The sequence below is a fragment of the Nyctereutes procyonoides genome, unplaced genomic scaffold (assembly GCF_905146905.1).
Source record: "Nyctereutes procyonoides isolate TBG_1078 unplaced genomic scaffold, NYPRO_anot_genome, whole genome shotgun sequence".
In the NCBI taxonomy this organism is placed as follows: Eukaryota; Metazoa; Chordata; class Mammalia; order Carnivora; family Canidae; genus Nyctereutes; species Nyctereutes procyonoides.
In genome coordinates, this window is record NW_026575125.1 from 99,326,542 (window position 1) to 99,347,923 (window position 21,382).

General features: G+C 47.0%; 1 protein-coding gene across 2 annotated transcripts; it reads left to right on the plus strand.

Moving 5' to 3' along the window:
- Positions 1-1,197: 1,197 nt before the first annotated feature.
- Positions 1,198-11,889, plus strand: RAB33A (RAB33A, member RAS oncogene family). 2 transcript variants are annotated; one of them, XM_055338745.1, is made up of 3 exons: positions 1,198-1,330; positions 1,959-2,256; positions 11,353-11,889. In XM_055338745.1, exons 2-3 carry the CDS (start codon positions 1,999-2,001, stop codon positions 11,806-11,808), a joined length of 714 nt encoding a protein of 237 aa, XP_055194720.1. In that variant the 5' UTR covers positions 1,198-1,330; positions 1,959-1,998; the 3' UTR covers positions 11,809-11,889. The 2 variants fall into 2 exon arrangements, with proteins under 2 accessions (XP_055194720.1, XP_055194719.1); XM_055338744.1 differs by lacking the exon at positions 1,198-1,330 and having other exon boundaries at positions 1,702-2,256.
- The last annotated feature ends 9,493 nt before the right edge of the window (positions 11,890-21,382 follow it).

The window sequence follows — 21,382 nt, forward strand, 5'->3', positions numbered from 1 at the left end:
CCTAAGATTAAATCCTTCTCGAGATGGTTTTAATATTGAATAGTATAATCTAGGGTTTTAGAAATGGGTGACTCACATGTATTGGAAAAGAGTTAGCTATAACTATATCTGCTAACTCAGCTAAAAAGCTTATTAACTAGAAGACCCCAAGTTTTCCCAGACATTTTGAGTAACTTGGACTTGGCTGAGCAATCACGTTCCAATTTGCTTACAGATCTATCACCGATGCACTAGTTATTCTCATGGGGGAATGGACTGTCAGGTTTGTCTCTTCTGCCACTCAGCTTCATACACAAGTAAGATGGCAGTGCATGTGCACTGCTGGAAACCTGACTTTGATGGCATTAGCAAATAACTCGTATGTCTGTGCTACTGACATATGTCAATATTGCCTTGCCTTAGCCTATGAAATGCGTTAGAGGAGGGATAAAGTCGTAAAAGCAAACAAAATGGGTGCACTTTATTGTATGTAAAATGTACCTCAGTAAAGTCGATTTCAAACAAGCCAATTCTGAACCTGCAAATCACCCTCAGGAGAAGGAATGCAGGTCTCCACTAAGATGTGTGATGCTTAGTAAGCTTTGGGAAGCTGCCCCTTAATACCGTAAGAAAGTTCTGTTCATTTATCATCTTCCAAGCATAATCTAGGCTTCTGGCAAATTAGACCCAACCACTTTGTTCTACATTCAGTTGCAGAGGGTTGAACCCTCCCGGGTGTGTGTGTGTGTGTGTGTGTGTGTGTGTGTGTGTGTGTGTGTGTGTGTTTCAATTCCTTTTGAAACTCCACCATTCTGGAAGGACTTATTATCCGGACGTTATATCATATGGGAGACACTGTGAGGTTTATGCCAGTTCCTGCGATCCCTCCACCTGGGTCTGTAATGGTTAGCCCTGGAAACAAGGTTCCCTTTTGCTGGAGCTGCTACCACTAGCTTCCCCCCTTCTCCTACCCCCTGTATGGCCCTCTCCGGCGGCGGGCCTTCCCCATTGGCCAGCCAGACACAACCGACCGCGACAGCCAATAGAAACCGCTCTCCTGAACATTCAGAGGATGGGTGCTCGTGGTGTGATAAGGGGAGGTTGGCGCCTGGCACGCGCCCCCCTACATCTGGCAGTCGGTGACAGAGACAGTAACTCCCCCTACACACGCACAACCCGTGCCCCTGGCTCCCTCGTGTCAGCTGCGCGGGCCCCCACAGCCCACGGCACGTCTTGGCAGCGCCCTCCCCGGCTACTTGGGGCGCGCGAGTGCACCTGCTTACTCAATAAGACAGTATCCCTTTATCCCAAGGCCTGGGAAGGGGCCGAGGAGACGCGGGAGGTGAAAGAGGTATCTCTGCCCCTCCCCCCCAAGTAGTGTAGCTCCGGGCCCGAAGAGCTCCAGAGATGCTTTAGGGTGCAGCTCTCTTTGTCCTCTCCAGCTGTGCTCCCAGCCCAAAGACCCCGTGCGCTCCGGGAACGTGGGGGCGGGGAGCCCGCAACCTATAAAATAAATGGGGACGAGGAGAAAGGAAGACCTTTCCCTCGCAGCGTGTGCCGCTCTCACCCCCTCCTTAGGCTTCCTCCCTCCGGTGTGTCCCTGGGGTCCAGGCAGGGGAGGGTCTAGGTGGAGGCGCGGCGGCGGCGGCGGCGGCCTCTTGGGGGAGCGCCATAGGAGCGCCTGCCCGAGCGTCCCGTCCGAGGGCACAGGCAGAAGGGGAAGGCTCGCGGCCGGCTCATTCCCCTCCTTCTCTCTCCCCGGCTTCCTGGCTTTTGTGTTGGTGCCTGGGAGCTGTAAGGAGGGTGCGCTGGCGGAGGAGGGGGGCCTGGGGTGAGAGGCACCCCCTTCACGCGCGCGCGCACACGTTGCGGGCGCACGCACACACGCGCGGACATACACTCACAGACACGCACACACACACACGCACAAAGCTCGCTCGCCTCGAGCGCACTAACGTGGCCGTTTTCTTTGTGTGGAGCCCTCGAGGGGGGTTGGGGCCCGGGTCCGGTCCGGGGGAGATGGCGCAGCCCATCCTGGGCCATGGGAGCCTGCAGCCCGCCTCAGCCGCGGGCCTGGCGTCCCTGGAGCTCGACTCGTCGCTGGACCAGTACGTGCAGATTCGCATCTTCAAAATCATCGTGATTGGGGATTCCAACGTGGGCAAGACCTGCCTGACCTTTCGCTTCTGCGGGGGGACCTTCCCGGACAAGACAGAGGCCACCATTGGCGTGGACTTCAGGGAGAAGACCGTGGAAATCGAGGGCGAGAAGATCAAGGTGATCCAGATGGTCAGGTCCGGGAAGGGAGGGATCTGGGAGGGGGCTTCGCCAGAGGCATTGCTCTCCTGGTCTAAACCTCCAGCGTGTGGCCCTGTCGCTGCTCACAGAGCCCAAGACCCTCAGCACCTCCTCATTCCCTCCCTTTCACCTTTCTCAGTGGCCTGGTTTCCACCTCGCCCGGTTTTGTTTTGTTGTTGTTGTTGTTGTTGTTGTTTGGGGTTCTGTTTTGTTTTTTAGAGCTGGCGAGAGTGGATACACCCCTGCCCTTTGCCCCTACCTGACATCTGCCACAGGGAAAGCCTGTCTGATCCCATCCTTGACCCTAAGCCAGGAGCAGTGGCACCTGTGGGCAGAGGGCAGAGGAGGCATGAGGCATCTCTTGGTCCTGGTGTGTGGGATAGATCCCAAAGCACTTTACACATCCTGGAGTCTCTTCTACCTCTTGGGTGTGAATGGGCTGCAAAAACCCACTTTGGCTTACCCCTGAGGCATTAGCTGAGGGGGGTGTGTGTGGAAATTCACAGTGAATGAAAACCACTTTATTTTAAAATGACAGCCTACCGGGGATCCCTGGGTGGCTCAGCGGTTTAGCACCTGCCTTTGGCCCAGGTGCGATCCTGGAGTCCCGGGATCGAGTCCCAGGTCGGGCTCCTGGCGTGCAGCCTGCTTCTCCCTCCTCCTGTGTCTCTGCCTCTCTCTCTCTATGTCTATCATAAAAATAAATAAATAAATAAATATTTAAAAAAATGACAGCCTATGTTTAAGATTAGGACTGAGGTGGAATAAGGGTGAAGTGGGGTGGTTCTGGCACAAAGCCATGAGCCCTTTTAAAGCAATTGAGACAGGGTCACCTGCCAGCCCTTCATAACAGACAAACTTGTTCTTTTGGAGCAGTCTCTTTCCAATGCTATCTTCTTTTTTCTGGGATACCTAATGAATGAACTGCTTAATTGCTCATTCTGTTGGTATTGTCTTCAGTAGGTCTTTGTAAAAATGCAGAGCAACTTATCTGAAGGCCAAGGGAAAGTGTCTTGCTCCTCCCCCCTTCATTAGTTTATTTATCAAATAGGCTAAGTACGATATTCTTGTCTGACCATTTATGTTCATTTTGATTCAGAAAAGGCAGAAACTCAACAGGGCAGAAATAGTTCATTGTGCAGAAATATTCCTATGTGCAGAAGGAGGACATGGCAAGGGCGGCTTCATGTGTCAGGGGAGCAGAGGGGGGCAGGATGATGGGCAGGAAGGCACCTCAAAAGGCACTGGACATTAAAGACCAACTCCACTAGGCCCACAGCTGGTCTTCTCTTGAGGCTATGGTGTGACCCTGTTGGGTGAAGGTCACCCTCCCTCCCGCTGGTCAAAGAGCCCAAATGACCCTAAGGCCCCTCTTCTGAGTGATGTGGAGAGAAGGGCTGAGTAGTAGTAGGGAGAATGATGAAGCATTCTAAACCGTGCACAAGTCTGGAGTCCTTGATTATTAAAATGAATGTGTTTTTATTTCATCATTATTTCTTAAATGGATGTATTTTAAAATGGCTTCAGAGACTGGGCAGAGGCACTGGATGTCAGGAAGATGGGCAGCTCAGTACTGGTAAGGGAGAGCTCTGAAGAACAATTGAGCCCCAGCATCAGTAAGATAGGGCACCTTTTTAAAATAGTGACCTTTTCATCCCTTGCATTTTGAGGGGGAATTGCTATATTTCCTTTTTAAAGTCAAAGTAGCTATCCATATCTATCCTTTCCTAGGGCTATCATGTTGAGGTTTGCTTGGTTTGGACTTTCTCTGGTGTGTCTAACTTCTTTACCATAAGGTTGTAAGGTTCTGGAATTTCTAAAACATGCCTTTTTAAAATCCAAAGTGGAAACATACTTATGGGTGTTCTCTTGAACCCTCAAAGATCTTAAAATTTAGTGCTATTGCTTGCACATTGAGCCAAAGAGTTCTCTGGATTGAAAAAAGGGGGGAATAAGCCTACCTGAAGTTCATATGGAGGAATAAAAGAAGTGTTTGGGAGTTTTGGGGAGGAGGGAGGAGAGAGGATGGGAAGAGAGGAGAGGAGGGAGTCAGAAAATGGGAAGTGGGAGGGAAAACAAGTGGAAGTGGGCCACTGCCCAATGGCCTTGGGGAAATTTTGGAAAGACTCCTTCCTTTCCAACACCCCAGTATTTAGCTAAACTGGATTTTACAGTCTTTGCCAAAAATTCCAGACTTTTTCCCAGAGGGCAGAGCCTGTGTCAGTGTGACTCACCAGAAACAGCTCAGCATAACACCATGTGCCGATAAGTGCTTAATACAGGCTTTTTTGGGAAGATGATATTTTTGAGAGGGCAAAGCCTTGTGACTCTGCTCATGGAGGAGCCCTCTGAGTGCAGATTCTGAGGGAGCTCAGGGTGGGGTGTCAGAGCCAGGAGATAGTGACCCTGCCTCCTGTAAATCTGCTGCAGCTTCAGGACCAAAGGCAGCAGGCGAGAGCAGCATGTCTGTGGGAAGATGGCAGAGCATGGCAGCTAGCACATGATCTAGATAGGAGGAGATTGTGCCCCACACTCTGGCTGGCTTGGATTTTTTCAGGGAACAAATGCCAAATCCGTGTTAGGAGATGACTGCCAAAGGCTTCTCCCTTTGGGGGAGGGAGAAAAGTCCAGTGTGACAGGCTGAAGTAGACCTAGACCACAGCCAGCCATAAGGCTGTCAGGCTGCAAGTGCCAGCCCTCAAAGGAGAATGGTGGAGAGGTCTCTGCAAGCTCTTTTCTTGGCACAAGAGTAGGGTGTGGACTCTCCTGGGCTGCCTCCCCATGTTCCAGGGTAGCAGGGACATCAAATCCTGCAGGGGGCTGACAGAGTTACCCAATTGGGGGCCACTGTCTTAATTACCAGGGCCATCTCTAGGGTTTCAAAGCCCCATTTGGGGTATCCAATCCATGTATCCCCACTCCCTCCCGATCACAACATTTATAATCCAGTGTTTCCTGGTTGACACGAACATCCAGAAAAGCTTTCAATGAGTAGGCAATAATAATAATAATAATAATATTTCTTAACTAAAGAAACTGCTATTTCTTAACTAAACCAAGAGCCGGGCTAGGGGCTTAGCTTGCACCATCTAATTTCATCTTCACATCTAATTTGCCCTAAGCAAATTGGCCTATTATTATCACTCCTATTTCATAGATAAGGAGATCAAACTTAGATTAAATAACTTGCCCAAGAGCGCCTGGATCTGAGCTCCAGTCTTTGACACATGAGCCCACACACTTCTCTCAGTACCCTGCCTTCCCTAGGACAGGGTTAGGATTTCCACATGGATTCAGAGCCCATGATCTTTACTGCTGCTCTGCTCTGGGGGGTAATTTCTGGCCCTGGGCAGTGTGCTCAGTGGGTGGTGGCAGGCCAGGCAGCCAGCATTGTGGGCTCTTCTAGGCCAGGAGCCCAGGGTTATAGCCCTGAAACTCAAGAGCCTTCAAGATGTTTCTCCTTCTGGCAGCCCGGGGGGTTCAGCGGTTTAGCGCCTGCCTTCAGCCCGTGGCCTGGTTCCACAGTCCAGGGATCAGGTCTCACGTCAGGCTCCCCACGGGGAGCCTGCTTCTCCCTCTGACTGTGTCTCTGCCTCTCTCTGTGTCTCTCATGGATAAATAAATAAAATCTTTTTTTAAAAAAGATGTCTCTCCTTCAACTGCACCCCAGACACTGAGCTGAGTGCCTGGGTTTTACTTTACTGTCTTCCTGTGGATATGAGAACCAGAGAATGGAAGAGACCTTGAAAAATCTCTAGTCCAAGGTTCCTCGTTTAACAGATAGGAACCCAAGGGAAAGTGACTTGCCCAAGATCACACAGAGGGACAGGGCTACCACTCAGGTCTCCCCATTCCCTGGCTGGTGCTCCTCCCTAGCAATTTGGGCTAGTCCCATGGTGTGTCCAACCATGCAGTTACCTGTGACAGGGACGTGGAGGGGCATTGTCTAGGAAAGATCACAGCTCTTCCTGACATCAGCCTAGGAAGTGCAGAGGCATTCCCTGACCCCAAAGGAAGTTTGGGGCTTCTTTTAATGACATGATGTGTCCATCTCCTACAGGTTTATCTAAATCATCTTGAGCTTGTCTCAGTCTAAAAGCACTGGAAAATGCCAGACAGGAGTGTGTGGGGAGTGGGACGGGGGAGGTCACAGAGGGGAGGCTCAGAACTAATTTGTGAGCCATTCTTGGTAAATGCTCATGGAAGTACCCCTGCTCCAGTCTAGTTTGCTTTCCCCCACAGCTGGGCACCCCCTCTGCCCCAGCCCCCCGAACCAGGTCAGCGATGGCCGTGGGCAGGTACCCCCCCAGGACTCTCTTCCTCTGCTGACCACTTGGACCAACACCTTGCGGTGTTACATGACTGCATGGACAGAGGCTGAGCTAAGCGTTCCCTCAGAAGCTGCCTGCAGTCAGGATGACATCATGTCTTCCTTAGGGCTTCTGAACTTCCATCCTCTGCCAGTTCACTTAATGGCTAATTATCTATCAGTGTGTGTCTCTGTCTGCCTTGCTGCCTCTATCTCTGCACGTGAATTTCTCCTAGTCTCTGTCTTCCTTTGCCATTCTCTGTGCCAGTCTTGTGTGTGAATGTGTGTGTTATCTTAGATGCAGATGGGACTGTCTGGATAGTTGAGAAAAGATTTGTTTTAGGCTTTTTCCATCATCCACTTGGGCATCCTCCAAAGGTTACAGATGTATTTGTCTCCCTTTTTCCACTTCTACCCTCCCCCACCAGCCTCCAACAAAAGGACATTCATGCCTCATCTCTAGAAAGATGCCAGATATGTTCCACAGGGAAAAGAAATACCCATGTCAGCTTAGAGTATGTGAAGGGATGGGGCACTTGCTGAAACTTGCTCAGGCAGCGGTAGCCCCAGGAAAATGGTTTAAAAGACTAGATTTATCTTTGGTAGCTCCCCACGCTGTGTCCCCTGACCCTTCTCCAACACCTCTGTCACTTTGGGCCTGCCCCCCAACACCCGTGGCATGTTGCTGGCATTACTCTCTCCTCCCCCCTCCCCAGTAACTGCCTTTGCCTTGGCTTGAGCCCATCATCAAGAAGCCAAACTCTCTGTGCTTTCCAGGAGGAGAACCAGTGGCTCCAAGGACCAGGCTACCAGGACGGCCGATGGGCCTTCTGAAACAATGGCCAACAACTAGCACTTGCAGAACACTTCTATTTTGCAACAACTCCTTCCCGTGTGTTATTCAATTTGCCTAATCATTTACTCCCACTACCAAATAGAGGAGCTGGAACCGGGGTCTCAATTCCAAGGCTGCGGCTGGCTGCATTCTCTGCAGCACTACTCAATTAGTTGTCAGGCCAGACTTGATGGTGGTGATTTCTGGCCAGGGAGGGAGAGTTCGCATTAGGCACTGTGTCATGTACTTCTAAGCAACACTAACCCTTCCAGCATCCCCACGAGACTGCTGAGGTTACCCTCCGTCTCCAGGGGAGGACACTGAAGATAGAGTAACTAGCCTACAGACACCTGACAAGGAGCACAAGATTGTGCTGAGGTTTGTACCCTAATTGGCCTGACTCCACTACGCCCCCACTAGTCCTTGCAGAGAAAAGAGGATCTGGGGAGCATGTATGTGGCTAAGGGGAGGTCGGTACTCCTTGCTACTGTGTGGATGCAGTTCCCACAGGAAAGGAAGAACAGATGAGAGGAGTACCAGCTGGAAAGCAGAAGGAGATGCTTTCACCGGCTGGCAGGGATCAGGGGTTTGTGAGGATGCTAAGAACAAGGACACCAAACCCCAAAACAGAAAATGAGGTCATTTATGTGCAGTGAACCAACTGCTGCGCTCTCCCTTTGTGATGACTCTGAGGCTGTGCCATCTATTCTGATTTTCTGCTGTGAGCAGCCCGCGTTCCTGGCTCACTGCTTGCCACAGACAGGGGTGCAAAGAACTTCAGGGCGGGGTTTGTAAGGAGCTTGAATGGGAGCAGTGCTACAGTTTAAGTTCTGAGCCTCCAAGGATGCCTGGGTGAACAGATGAACGTCTGCCTTCGGCTCAGGGTGTGATCCCGGGGTCCTGAGATCGAGTTCCACATCAGGCTCCTTGTGGGGAGCCTGCTTCTCCCTCTGCCTGTGTCTCTGCCTCTCTCTCTCTGTCTCTCATGAATAAATAAATATATTTTTAAAAAAGTTTTGAGCCTCCAAACAAAAGCTTCAGGGTTCCCCATGGCATTGGGAAGGCAAAGGAGGTCTATGGCAGTAAGGGTCTTCCCCTCAGCTCTGGCAGTTTGGATGGTGTATACAATTCCGAAGCCAAAGAAAAGCCAAACAGCCAACCTACTCAGCCCCAAACATCTCACACATCCCACCCGTGTTCCTGCTAGTGGCAGGTATTTTTAGAGTTCTGAGCTCATGGTGTTAAAGCATCTGCCACATGCCTGAGGACTGGTAGGGATTCAGCCTTACTCAGAGGCAGGAGTTAGGACTACTGGAGAGTGGGGGTGGGGATTAGGAACCAGGTGGTAATGATATTCTTGTGCCATACCCGCTCTCTTCCCACTGACCTCCATTCCTGTCCTGGCCTGCTCTCCCTTTCTTCCTGCTTAGAGCACTGGAGAGGTGGATGAAATGAAATATTTTGTGTCTCTGCTTTCTGAAGCAAATCAGTATTCAAGGACTTATATTTTTCTGTGTTACCAAAGTAAAATGTTTTCTCTGAAAGCCTTGGCAGAAATGTAGGATGCCAGACTGCTTGTAGTTCTGGTGGCTCAGGGCAATACTGCTTTTTGATGATGATGATGGCAACCATGGTGACAAGTGATCTGATGCAGAACAAAAACTGTTTGCAAGTTTGGCTGGAGAAATTCCAAGAGCAGTGATGAAACAACTAGAGAACAAATAATATATTCTAAATGGTGGTGTGGTCTAGGGCACTTGGGTAGCTCAGTTGGTTAAGCATCTGCCTTCAGCTCAGGTCGATCTCAGGGTCATGGGTTAGAGCCTCGCCTCAGGCTCTGTGCTCAGCAAGAAGTCTGCTTCTCCCTCTCCCTCTGCCCCATCCCTCCACCTCAGCTCATTCTCTCAAATAAATAAATAAAATCTTAAAAAAATAAATGATGTGGTACAGACTCAAAGTGTACTAGAAAGTTTTAAGGAAAGAGAATTTAAGAGAAATTGGAGAAAAAATGGAATTTTGGGAAGAAGGCGGACATGAGCTGAGCTGTGAAGGATGGGTGAGATGCGGATAGGGTAACAAGGGGGCGCTATCGAATTCTTCAGGGGAAGGAGGGACTGGCAGAGGAATGAATTGGTGTAGCCAAGCAGCCCCAAACCAGGCTGGGTGGGGCCAAATTATGACAGAAATTTTTCCCTTTGGTGCTACATGCAGAAGAGGGTGGTCATGGTTTTCCGAAGAGGAGGATGCCATCCTGATCTAAGCAGGATTCCTAGCTAGTTTGAAAGAAGTATGCAGGAAGCACTGGAGTGGAGACATCTAGAATCCAAAAGACTCTGCTGTAGCCCTGGAGTGAGGAGAGGAGGGTCTGGCCTAGGGACATGGAAATCAAAATAAAAGATGGGGTGATTCTGACAATTGTGCCAATGGCATGTGGCAGTTATGTCAATAGAGGAGATGAGGGGAGCCTGGACAATGAAAATTGATGTTCAGAGTGATGATGACTCTGGAGCCCTGTAAAATCTTCACTCAGCAAACAGATTCAATTATACTTACCAGATACTGACTGCTAACTCCAAATAAAGGCTATACTTGGTTTTAAGAGCCGTAGTAGTCAATTAGTGACCATAATCCGATTTTCTTTGATAACTGAGAATTGTATAGGGCCTTGGGACCATCATTTTGAGTATGAATTTCTCTTGTCCAAGACTTTGGAAGTGTAAAGGGAAACAGATGGGGTTGAATGTGTGCGAACTCCACGGTATCCCTTGGGAGTTGTGCCTTTGTATATGTTACTGATATCAGCATTTTTCCTTCATAATTTGGCCTTTATCCCAAAAGCTGAGATGCAGAAGAAAAATCCAGTGAGCTAAATCCTTTTACATACCAAAGAAGTGAACTTAAAATAAATTAAGCTAAAAGGGGAGATTTTAACACTTTGTTTTCTTTAAAACATCATGCAAAAAACTTAAGACAAAGTGATATATGTTTATAGCAGAAAATTTGAAGAATACAAAAAAATAAATACCACCTATAGTCCTGCGGCCCATAAATAACCACTAATGTCCTGGTATGAACACTTCTCATCTTTCCTAGGCATAAGTCTGTTTAATATTTTTCTTAAAAATTGGGACCATAGCATATGAAAAATGTGGTATCCGGCTTTTTTCACTTTCTGATATTTTATGAGAATTTCCTCCACCATTTATTCTTTGAAAACATTATTTTTTTAAAGATTTTATCTGACAGAGAGAGAGAGTGCACAAACAGGAGGAGGGGCAGAGGGAGAGGGAGAAGCAGGCTCCCTGCTCAGCAGGGAGCCCAATGCGGGGCTCCATCTCAGAACTCTGAGATCATGACCTGACCTGAAGGCAGATGCTTAGCCAACTGAGCTACCCAGGTGCCTCCAAATTTTATTTTTAGTGTCTGCATAATAGTCCATTATATAGATATGTACATACACTTTAGCTCTTCTTCTCTTACTGAGCTTTTAGGTTGTTTCCTGTTTTTTTTTTAAGTATAAATAACAATGAAATTAAGACCTTTGTACAGAATTTTGACCACATCTCTGCTATTTTGTATAGATTTTTGGAAGTGAGATTATAGGCTTGAAGAGTTGTGAACATTTTCAAAGTTCTTGATAATGCTGCCCAATTGCTCTCCAGAAAAGTTGACCAATTTCCATCCCACTTTTTCAACTAAAAGCCTTAAGATTTTTTTTGCCTTAAGATTTTTTTGACTCAAGATTTTCAACCAAAAATTTTAAGAAAAATTTTACAAACCCTGAGAGAAATTTCTGTCTATACTTTGGTAAGTCCACTCTGCCAGTCTGTGTCAGGGCTTCTCACATTTTTATAAGATCACAGAACCATGTTTTCTTCGACACATTCATGTTTCCTTTTCTGACTCCAGATACTGGTTTTGTATCTTTCAGGTTCAGGTGTGGGACACAGCAGGTCAGGAACGCTTCCGCAAAAGCATGGTTGAGCATTACTACCGCAATGTGCATGCAGTGGTCTTCGTCTATGACGTCACCAAGATGACATCCTTCACCAACCTCAAAATGTGGATTCAAGAATGCAATGGGCATGCCGTGCCCCCACTAGTTCCCAAAGTGCTTGTGGGCAACAAGTGTGACTTGAGGGAACAGATCCAGGTGCCCTCCAACTTAGCCCTGAAATTTGCTGATGCCCACAATATGCTCTTGTTTGAGACTTCGGCCAAGGACCCCAAAGAGAGCCAGAACGTGGAGTCAATTTTCATGTGCCTGGCTTGCCGATTAAAGGCTCAGAAATCCCTGCTCTATCGTGATGCTGAGAGGCAGCAGGGGAAGGTGCAAAAACTGGAGTTCCCACAGGAAGCTAACAGTAAAACTTCCTGTCCCTGTTGAAACCAAATAGTGTAAATACAAGATCCATTATTACTGGAGTTTTTTTCTTTCCCTTTTTTTTCCGTGCCTGCATAACGCTGACACCTGCTTGTTTCCATACAAATTGATATCAAAATAAAATTTGTATAGATTATAACATGCCTTCATGTCTTGCTTTCCTCCAAGAAGACATTTCTGATTGTGCTGAGTAGAAGAGCAGCCAGCCCTGTTAGAATGATACACTTTGGGGATCCCTGGGTGGCGCAGCGGTTTGGCGCCTGCCTTTGGCCCAGGGCGTGATCCTGGAGACCCGGGATCGAGTCCCACATCGGGCTCCCGGTGCATGGAGCCTGCTTCTCCCTCTGCCTGTGTCTCTGCCTCTCTCTCTCTCTCTCTCTATCATAAATAAATTAAAAAAAAAATTAAAAAAAGGATTTTCTCTCTAAAAAAAAAAAAAAAAGAATGATACACTTTGCCAAGGCACACTCCCTACCAGCCTTCTACGCCACCTGAATCATTCAAGTCACTTCTTCAGGACTTAGGCCTTCTGTTGCTCGGTGTCATCAGTGGGAAGAAACACTCAGAGAGGTGGGATACAGGCCAGATATGTTTTTCTAGGGTGCCAATGGAGGTGGATAGAGAAATCTTTAAAGGAGATGTTGACTCATAAATATTTCCTAGGTTCTCTGGAGGTTGAAAGTAGGTGGCTCTCTCCTAATTTCCCAAAATTTAAAAATAAAAAGTATTGGCTGCCCAAGGGGCCCAGTTGCTTGCAAAGTAGTGAAATCCTGCTTCCCATGTTTCATCATGCAGTCTCTGACACCCGGAGTGGTCTTTTCTCCCTACTCTTTCTTGAAGAGGGCAGGGCTCAAGTCAACAATCTATTATGCCCCCAGATCCCAGGTGCTAGGGAGGACACATAGCAAGAGGAGGATTTGTGGGCAGCCCCGGTGGTGCAGCGGTTTAGTGCCGCCTGCAACCCAGGGCGTGATCCTGGAGACCCTGGATCGAGTCCCACGTCAGGCTCTCTGCATGGAGCCTGCTTCTCCCCCTGCCTGTGTCTTTGCCTCTCATTCTCTCTCTGTGTCTCTATGAATAAATAAATAAAATTTAAAAAAAAGAGGAGGATTTGTTCCCTATATTCAAAGAAGTGGAAACAATGTGCGCACTGAAACTACTTGCAAGCAAAAATTAGACAACAACATCATCCCGTTGGAGGCTGTGCTGTGGGAATTGGGAGTGTTACGTATAGAGCATTACGTACTGGACATCAGGGAGGAACCGTTGAAAAATAACTGACTTTATTTTGTGTGTTGAATAAAATGTTACATTTGGATTGGTAAAGTGAGGGGAGTGGGCCAACGTAGGGAGGCTGGAATGACCTTGGGGGTTGAGTGAAAGGACTAGAGCTGAGCAGCCCTAGTGGGGAGCTGAGGTTGGGGACGCTGACACGAGAGGCTGGACGGTTTGTTGCTCTTTGAGTTAGTGGGGGTTTCTGGTGGCTCTCCAGCGGGAGTCCTGCAGGTATTTTTTAAATGTCTGGTCCTATGGATGTGAAAGCCCCCTGTCTGATTGTTAAAGTCACTAAGAGCGGCTATAAAGACGTAGCTACAATAGCCCCATATAGATTTGTTTCGGGGTGCTCCTTAAGCAGTTCTCCTGTCAAGAGCCCAGGGAAAGAGGGTCCCAGGCAGACAGCCCCTGAGCACCTTCCTCTGGTAAGTGAATGTCTCCTGTCCTCCCTGCCACCCCAGCGAGATATAATAATAGCAGATGCACTTCCCACCCAAACAAGTAGCCTGTCTGGTCCTGCCTAGTTGTCCCTACAACCCTCTTCATCCAGAACTGGCTAACTCCCCAACACCTCCCCATCCTACCCTTCATTTGACTTCAGGCCAAGTCCCAGCCCCCAGTCTGGTTTTCGTCACTTGGCTTCTGCCTTGGTCTGTCTTTGGAGCCTGACTACTATCTCAGTTAGGGCTATGTTTTCTTACTGGTTGTCCCCACCAATGCCCCGCACCTGAATCTCACCTGAGGGCCTGGGCACCTGTTGTCTGATGGTGAGCTGCCTGCTGAAACCCCTGCTGCTATGCTTCTTCCCAACAGAAAAACCTTGGGCCTTGTCTCAGACTTCATGCTGACTCCTTACCCAGGACAGGACCTGCTGTTGTGGTGTCTTTTGGCTCTTGACCTGGCTGCAGGGCTGGGCCATCTCACAGTGGCCGCAGGTACACTTGTCCATTCTTTTTTTTTTTTTCACTTGTCCATTCTAATGGGTACATTTCAGTCCAAGTTCTGGTCTTGGTCAGGAAACTTCTCTGCTGTAACAAGGTCAAGAGAACAACATTCCAGGTCTTCTAATCAGGATTGCCTCTTCTAGACCCAAATTGCCTCTGATACCTTTTAGGCATTCAACAAGCATTTACTGAGCATCTACTATGAGCCACTGTGCTAAGTCCTGGGGTTATGCAGGTGAACAATATAAAATACTGCTCTCATAAAGGAGATAGACACTAAACAAGAAACGAGATGCATGATGAGAGAATTTGAGAGTAATAAGGACTCTGAGGGCCATAAAACAGGGTAAATGGATAGAAAGTGAGGGAGGTGGGGGAGGGCAACATATTAGATAAAGAGAACACAGAAGGTTCCTCTGAGGAGATAACGTTTGAGTGGAAACCTGATGAAGAAGAGCAACCAGGGATGAGGTCAGAAAGAACCACAAACAGAGGAAACAGCAAATGCCAAGGCCCTGAGATGTAAGTGAGGTCAGTGCATCTGAAGAACAGAGAGGAGGCTAGTGAGAGCAAGGGGGAAAATAACGGGGTGAGGTTGAGAAGTAGGTAAGGCCAGGCCTTTTGGGTTGGGATTTTATTTAAGCACAGTGGGAAGCCAGAGGAAGGTTTTAGCATCATCTAGACTCGGTAATCTTTGGAAAGATTCAGCAAGCTTGCTGACCAGCAAGAGGGAAAACTCTTCTACTTTTCATACCTCCTCTGAGAGGAACAAACAGTCTTCCTGGATGACTCCTGAGTGTGGACCTCATGGCTGTCATTTCCATGCTAGCTGGTCCCCATCTTAAAAACCACTCTCAACTTCCCCAAGACTGTCATCTTTTGGTCCTGCCAAGACTCTGGTAATTTTGCTGAGTGCTAGCAGGCACTCACCAGTCCTCTGAGCCTCACCTTTGTGATCCTGTCCTTTCCTGCAGTAATAACACTGCTCTCCCTCAGGTGCCTGGGAACAGTCAAGAAGCCTTGGAATCCTGAGAATTTCTGGGTCCCACTCTCCCAGCCCTAGAACTTTCTGCTGGCATCAGCAGGGTGGCACAGTGGCACTCAGCCCTCCATCAGATTGAGCAAAAGGATTTGGGAATGGGCTGTTTCCAGAATGCAACCAGAGGAAGGGGAATCAGGAGGCCAGAGAACCATGACACACTTGTTGCTGTGAGGGTGATGAGGAGCAGGGAATATAAAGTGAAGTGAGGTGCTTCCAGGCCTCTCATTCAGCCTCACTATGTGTCTGGAATGATCCGAGATGGCCAGTATGTCTCCTCTACAGCTCCTCTTCACTTTTCGGACTATGCCCTTGAGTCTTCACCTGTTTAAGAGATAGGACCCAGAGAAATAACTAACATTTGAATGCCTGTTACATGCCGGGCCCTTGCTAAAACACTACATTCCTTCACTAGCTCACTTAATGCTCCCTCAACCCTAGGAGGTGGGGATGATTTCCATTTTACATATATGAATATAGATATGCTGAAAGATTTAGTGACTTGTCCAATATAGTAAATGGTGAGGCAAGATCTTTCATACTTCAAGTCTAGGCTCCTTCAATGATATTATATGACTTTTCTAGCTAGTTCCAAGCTCCAGAACCCTTGCAGGGATTGCAGGTTCACTCCAGCCAGTCCCCCTGACCCATAGGGGTTTGGCAAGCAGGTATCCAGGAGGCCAGAATGGGAACATTCCTCCTTGAATGGGCTGCCCTTGACCAGGTCTCTGCAAGACGCCCAAGTGGCTGACAAAATTGTCAGTTCTGAGCCAAAGGAGTCCCAAGATATCCCTGCTGTGGACAATAGCTGAGAACCACAAAGACAGCTGGAATTTGCTGCTCAGCCTTTGGGGCTGTAGAATATTGTCACTTCCCCTCCCCCCAGAACTAGCCACCCTCTAGTGTCTGTACATTTTCTCAGGCCCCCAGATTCAGTCTGATGACCTGCTCTGGCGCAGCTCAGTGAGGCTGAGAACTATATCAGCAGGATCCTTCAGCCAGAAAGCCCAAGACCAGATGCTGCTCTGAGCACCATCACCTATAGCAGTACCTGGGAGGGATACCCAGCCCAGAGGAGCTGGAGCAGCCCACCCCTCGAGTGAAACTACTGCAGCCCATCCTGAGTGTGGGGTGGGGATGGAGGGTGTAGAAATATGCTGAGAGCTCTCTGGATAGCAAGGCTCAGCTTCTCTAGCCACTATGAGTGGCAGATGCAGAAGAGGTAAATGATTATCCTCTTGTAATACCTGAGGGGACAGTCACTGTCTTAACTTATAGGCTCTCCTCCACTCACCATCCCTCATTTCCTTCACTGGGAGAGGTTTTGCTTCCTCTGGAAGGGCTGGCCTAGGCTCCACTGGTTTCAAATCTTGTCTTAACTCCAAGTCCCTTTGAATATCCAGGACCCTAACAACTGGCGCTGGGGCAGCAGGACTGAGATAGCAGGCCCAGAAATTCCCCTAGATTAGTGGCTCCTAAACGCTGGCTCATAACCAACCACATGAACTCAGTTGGCAACTTGTTAGACAGTAGCCCCAGACACTCTGATCTACCAGATCTGGGGGCAGGGCTCAGGAATTTGTATTTTTAAAATGTCCATGGTTGATTCTCACATGCCCCCAGATCTCTTCTCTCTGGCAAGTATTCTCTCTCTGTGTGGGTAGGTGGGTGTCCCCAGGCTTTCTGATCAACTGTCAAATCAGAAACTAGCTTTCCCAAGCCAGAGCTTCAAAACTCTGATGAGGCAGATCCTTTCAGGATCCTCTTAGGATAGATGAAAATGTTCAGTCATACCAAATGTCCTCAGGATGTTTGTCTGAAATTACTAGGCAAGAGCCTTTTCACTCTGAGAGACAACTGAAGAACTAATCCGAGTATAAACACCTCTATGCTGTGAGGACCACTCAATGCAAGACACAGATCGATAGTTCAATAGAGATTTGCACGTCTGCTGTGTGCCCTCTGCTGGTTAAAATTAGTGAAGTTTGGAAAGTGTTTACCAGTAGGAGTTTTTCTGACTGGTACTGACCATTTCCTGGGTTGGAAGCCTGTACAGAAGGAGCTAATCCTGGTCCAAGTCTGGGCACTTAGACACCTGAAACTAGAAGGGTTACTACTTTTAAAAAATAGCTTTATTGAGATATAATTAATATATAAAAGCTGAACTTGTTTATACAATTTGATGAGTTTGGATATAGGCATATACCCATAAAATCATTACCACAATCAAGATAATAAACATATCCATCACCTCCAAAAGTTTGTGTCGTGTGTGTGTGTGTGTGTGTGGTAAGAACACCTAAAATTTGTTAAGAAGGGAGATCTCATGTTAAGTGTTACTCTTAGAAGCTACCTCTACCAAATCACTGGGGCTCACCTCTCCTAAGGGAAATCTGTGGACCCTGGTAGGAACTACTAGCAGCATCAGGGAGGAAGAGGAGACATTGAGAAGCACCTCACCTTCCCAGGGAAATAGATTATGAGGCTGGGTAGGTAAGGAGCCCTGAGAGTCTTAGGAGGTACCATCGTGGGCACAAGAATATTCCTCTACGCCAGTTGAAATAGACTGAGAAATGGATCTCATGACCTGAGCTGACTCTTGTTGATACTTAGTCCCTTCCCTAGTGATAAAGTAAGTATTAGGACCCTTTGCATTTGATCTTAAAGTACTGGAGGAAGCATCAAGTAAAAGCATGGATAAGAAATCTGACCGACCTGATCCTTACCCACCAATCCCAGGCAGAAATCCCAATGTTTTGGGATAAAGAGGATGCACCCCAGATATTGTGATTTTGCCTATCCTTCCACGGAGATCATTATGTGGGAAGAATATCAGATCTGGCCTAGTTTCCAACCTCTATTCCTCCAACTGAAATAATGGCAATTTTAAAAAGATTTTTATTCATTTATTCATGAAAGACAGAGACAGACAGACAGACACAGGCAGAGGGAGCAGGCTCCAATGCAGGGAGCCCGATGTGGGACTTGATCCCAGGACTCCAGGATCATGCCCTGGGCCGAAGGCAGGCACTAAACCGCTAAGCCATCCAGGGATCCCCAATAATGGCAATTATTAATGGCAACCGACATTGTTTACTATGCACTAAATACTCTGATATGTTTAACATGGACTATAATGTGTAATCCTCACAATAACCTCTGAGGTACAGAATGGTCAAAGTAGCTTGCCCAGGGTCACAATGCTGCCCAGTATTAGAGCAAGGTTTGACTAAGATCTAGCTGCAGAGCTAGAGTCATGATGCTAATCTTATTCTTCTCTATTTCTCTTAAGCTTGAGAGGAGGAGGATGTACTCCTGGCCCTGGGACTAAGAGCTCTACTCCTGCTGCATTTAGGACTAAGTGGTAGATGAGTTGGGAGTTGATGCTAGATGCCAGGTCTTGAATGGGTTTAATCACCATTAACTCAGGTCAGGTACAGGCCCAGAACTTGGGGGCAGGGACAAACTAGGCAATTGAGGATCCAACTGTCTTTCTAGGAAGGGAGGGTCAGAGAGGGAGATGGAAAGTCTAGGAATGGTCTGGCTCTAACAATCGGAACAGTTTTCAAAAGAGGTATTTTATTTTATTTAAAGATTTTATTTATTTATTCATGAGAGATGGGGAGAGAGAGAAGGGGGGGCAGAGACACAGGCAGAGGGAGAAGCAGGCTCCATGCAGGGAGCCGGATGTGGGACTCAATCCCGGGACTCCAGGATCATGCCCTGGGCCGAAGGCAGGCGCTAACGCACTAAACCACCCAGGCATCCCATCAAAAGAGGTATTTTAAAGAGCTTCTTGCACCATTTGAGATGGGAAGACATGACCTCTAAGATTCTTTTCAGTTTTCCATTCCTATTAACAAACAGTGTGATCATGCATTAACTTTTTTCCAATGTCCTTATGTATTTTCCACCACCTATGAAGACAATGCAGGTTTAGGCCTCCTAATAAGGTTTCTTTGTCTATAGATCAGAAGTCACTTTTGAAACTGCCCATATCTTTCATTAATGAAAATGCTCAGATTGGATGAAAACTGGGGCAGGGAGGATAATGTTCCCTTTTTCTTAAGATTTTATTTATTCATGAGAGACACAGGCAGAGGGAGAAGCAGGCTCCATGCAGGGAGCCCGACGTGGGACTCAATCCCAAGACTCCAGGATCACACACCGAGCCAAAGGCAGGCGCCAAACCACTGAGCCACCCAGGGATCCTGAGGATAATGTTTCTGTAATGTGAACAAGTCAGGACATCCTGATACTATTTTCAGAATGACAAGTTAACTCAGTTTGCTCATCTGTAAAACAGGATTGAAAATCATCTTTACAGGATTTTTTTGAAGATTTAACTAAGATAACACATGGAAAATGTAGTTCATGGAAAAAAGTTTGTATATTATACTTATTCAATTCCTCTGATATAAAGAGCACTGGGAAGAAATGAAAATGGAAGACCACTCAGATTTTTACTGATCATTCGGTTTTGAAAATAAAGCTGCACTGAATATATTCTTCTTTTAAATTATTCATAACTGAAGTAATTTGACCACAAAGCCACTTGAAAGTCACTGAAAGAACTAAATAAACTTTTAAAATCACTTCACATTGTGGTCTTTAGGACATCCGATTTAATCAATAAGAGACAATTGGTTAAACAGTCTAGTTTTCTAAGCTTGAGGTATTTACTGATTCACTCAAGAATTCTTATTCTCCAGGGGTGCCTGGGTGTCTCAGTCGGTTGGGTGTCCGACTCTTGGTTTCAGCTCAGGTCATGATCTCGGGGTCGTGAGATTGAGCCTGACATCAGGCTCCGTGCTCAGTAGGGAGTATGCTTGTGATTCTCTCTTCCCTTCTTCCTCTGCCCTTCCCCGCCACTCACATGCATGTGCACTAAAATAAATCTTTTAAAAATATTTTATTTATGAGAGACACAGAGAGAGGCAGAGACATAGGAAGGGAGCCTGATGTGGGACTCGATCCCAGGACCCCAGGGTCACCATCTGAGCTGAAGGCAGACACTCAACCACCAAGCCACTCAGGCGCCCCCAATTAATAAAAAAAAAAAAAAAAAAGGAATTCTTATGCTCTGAGGCTCTCAAGACTTGCTAGATAGAATTATCCCATTCTATTCTCACCATTTTATCAAGAAACTTGTACAACTTAAAATGTTCCTTCTATGTTATAATTAATCTAGTCAGGTTACACATACTGAAGATGGAGAAGGAAAAAGGAGATAAGGTGCAAATGGAACAATTCCAAGACTGAGTAACAATATCCTTAACCTCTGAAAAAAGGGAACTTCTTTATCATTTTAAAAAAGAAAGGCTGGGATGCTTGGGTAGCTCAGCGGTTGAGCATCTGCCTTCGGCTCAGGGTGTGATCCTGGAGTCCCAGATTCGAGTCCCACATCAGGCTCCGCGTGGGGAGCCTGCTTCTCCCTCTGCTTATGTCTCTGCCTGTCTCTCATGAATAAATAAATCTTTTTTAAAAAGGCCACTTTACTGCTGGTGTTTACAATTAAGCTTTTCCACAGAATCAATAGTATTGGATAAGTAGCCAAGATTCCTGGAAATGAATTCCTGGTAATAATTACTAAAAAGCCTCCTGCAAGGAAAGGACTCTCTAAGTGCAAAAGACAAATTTTCCTCCAAAGCAGATTGGATTCTATACTAATTTTCAACAAGACAGTGCTGTTTCATAGCCTTTGGACAGAACTACACTCATTTCCAAAGTTAAAGAATTATACATGTAATTGTATACATGTAATTGAAGCTCTGTGGTGGAACATCATCCACCCAGCAGTTCTGAGGAATGTATGTATTGCAAGACCTGGGAACTAGAATACAAAGTTACAGATAACCACAGGGCTGATGGACTGCCACTAAAAACTGTCAAGGAGAAGATTCCACTGAGGAGTAGTAGCTTCCAGGGTCTCCTCTGAGCAGTGGTAATAGTAGTAACAGCAACGAAAGCAATAACAGCAGTAGCAGTTGCAGGAAAAGCACTAACATGAGTGGTAGTAGTGGGAGAAGCAGCATTTGTTGAATGCCTTTTTGTCAAGCCAGTGCCAAATTTTACACACTCACTCACTCACTCTACTTGTTACAGCAAATTTATGAGGAAACTGTCATTACATACCTTTCACTGATGAGAAAGCTGAGGCTTGAGGTAGTTTATTTGAGGCTACACAGCTGGCTAAACACAAAACCAGGATGTAAACCTAGGACTGTCTTATTTCAAGGCTTAACTCCATGTATACCACCATGTATCACAGTGGTATGGATAAATAGGTATTTTTCAGCGTGAAGGATTAAAAACAGTA

Coding starts and splice junctions, on each gene's coding strand:
- RAB33A (XM_055338745.1), top strand. CDS start 1,999: ATGGCGCAGCCCATCCTGGGCCATGGGAGCCTGCAGCCCGCCTCAGCC. Junction 2,257..11,352: donor TCGAGGGCGAGAAGATCAAG/GTGATCCAGATG, acceptor TGTATCTTTCAG/GTTCAGGTGTGGGACACAGC.